This window comes from Chlorella variabilis (assembly GCF_000147415.1).
Source record: "Chlorella variabilis unplaced genomic scaffold CHLNCscaffold_33, whole genome shotgun sequence".
NCBI classification, from domain to species: Eukaryota; Viridiplantae; Chlorophyta; class Trebouxiophyceae; order Chlorellales; family Chlorellaceae; genus Chlorella; species Chlorella variabilis.
Genome location: NW_005435055.1, coordinates 112513 through 113688, shown reverse-complemented (window position 1 = coordinate 113688; position 1176 = coordinate 112513). Strand labels below are relative to the sequence as shown.

General features: G+C 69.9%; 1 protein-coding gene across 1 annotated transcript in view; it reads left to right on the top strand.

Annotated features, from left to right (window-relative positions):
• Positions 1–6: 6 nt before the first annotated feature.
• The window catches only part of CHLNCDRAFT_141315 (hypothetical protein), a gene marked incomplete at both ends in the record, with an annotated part of 4017 nt that continues 2847 nt past the window's right edge, over positions 7–1176 (top strand). Inside the window, 2 exons of the mRNA XM_005843213.1 lie at positions 7–39; positions 345–459. Coding sequence (XP_005843275.1) covers positions 7–39; positions 345–459 — 148 coding nt within the window. The remainder of the gene's footprint in view (positions 40–344; positions 460–1176) is intronic.

Sequence of the window (1176 nt, the reverse complement as noted above, 5' to 3'; positions counted from 1 at the left end):
AAGGCGATGGACGCCGGCAACGACGTGTCAGACGACCAGGTGCGCTGCCGTGGCGATGCAGTGGAACAGGGGCCCGCATGCCAACCACCCTGGTGCGTAAGATGTGCAGTGAAGCAGGGACCCGCCGCCGCAACGCTGCCTGCGCGTGCGCCCCCGGCGGCGCGGCGGTCCAGCGGCGCGGCGGTCCGGCGGCGCGGCCGGCCGGCAGCCGAGCCTGCTCCCGGCCCCTGCCCGCTCCCCTCCCCTCTCCTTCCTGCCTCGCCCGCGTCCACGCACATCGCACCCCCGCCGCCACCAGCCCAGCCACCTGACCCCTTCATCTCCCCTCCTTTCCTCCCGCGCAGCAAGACATTGCACGCGGGCGCGACATGGTCGACTCCCTGTTCCAGGGCTTTGGCTCGGGCATCGGCGGCACCCACAACGCCGTCCTCTCCTCCACAGAGTACCTGTCCACCGCGGGTGAGGCTGTAGCGCCTGTGCAGGCTATACCGCCTGTAGCCCGTGGCGGTGCTGCCTGGGGCGCCCGGGGCGCTGCCGTCGGCGCCGCGGCAGAGTTTCCTGGCCCCGCGCGCCGGCGCCGCCGCCTGCCTGCTTGCTGCCGCGGCCGCGGCGCGCCGCTCCTCTGCGTGCGCTGTGGCGAGCCTGCCTCGCCCCTTCCGCCACCCACCATCCTGCCCGCCACCCACCACCCTGCCCACCAGCCACCCAACCTTGATGCTGATGCGGGTGCGCCCGGGCACAAGCAACCCAGGGCCTGCCCACCTTCTCGGGGAAGCCATTTGAGGCGATGAGCTTGAGCGTCTCCATCTGGCCAAAGTGGGAGGGGTAGCCCAGCATGTGGATATACATCACCTTACCCACATTCCTGCAGGTGAAGGGCAGGCAGCGGCGTGTGGGCGGCTGGCGTCAGCACATTCGAGGACTGCAATTGTCCTCTGCTGCCCAGCGATTGCGCCTTGCCTGTGACGGTAGGTGCCGTCCTGCTCCTTGAATGCCTGCCTCAGCGCGGCACTCTCTTTGGCAACCACATCGCGCTCCTCTGCTGCTGTTTTGCACTGGCGGACCTGCTTGATGAGGTCCCTGCAACCGCGCGCACCCAACGCACATATGCAGCTGTGAGCGGCAGGTGGCAGCAGCAGCGGGTGGAGCGGCGGCCCAGCCCCCTCCCCGTTGCAT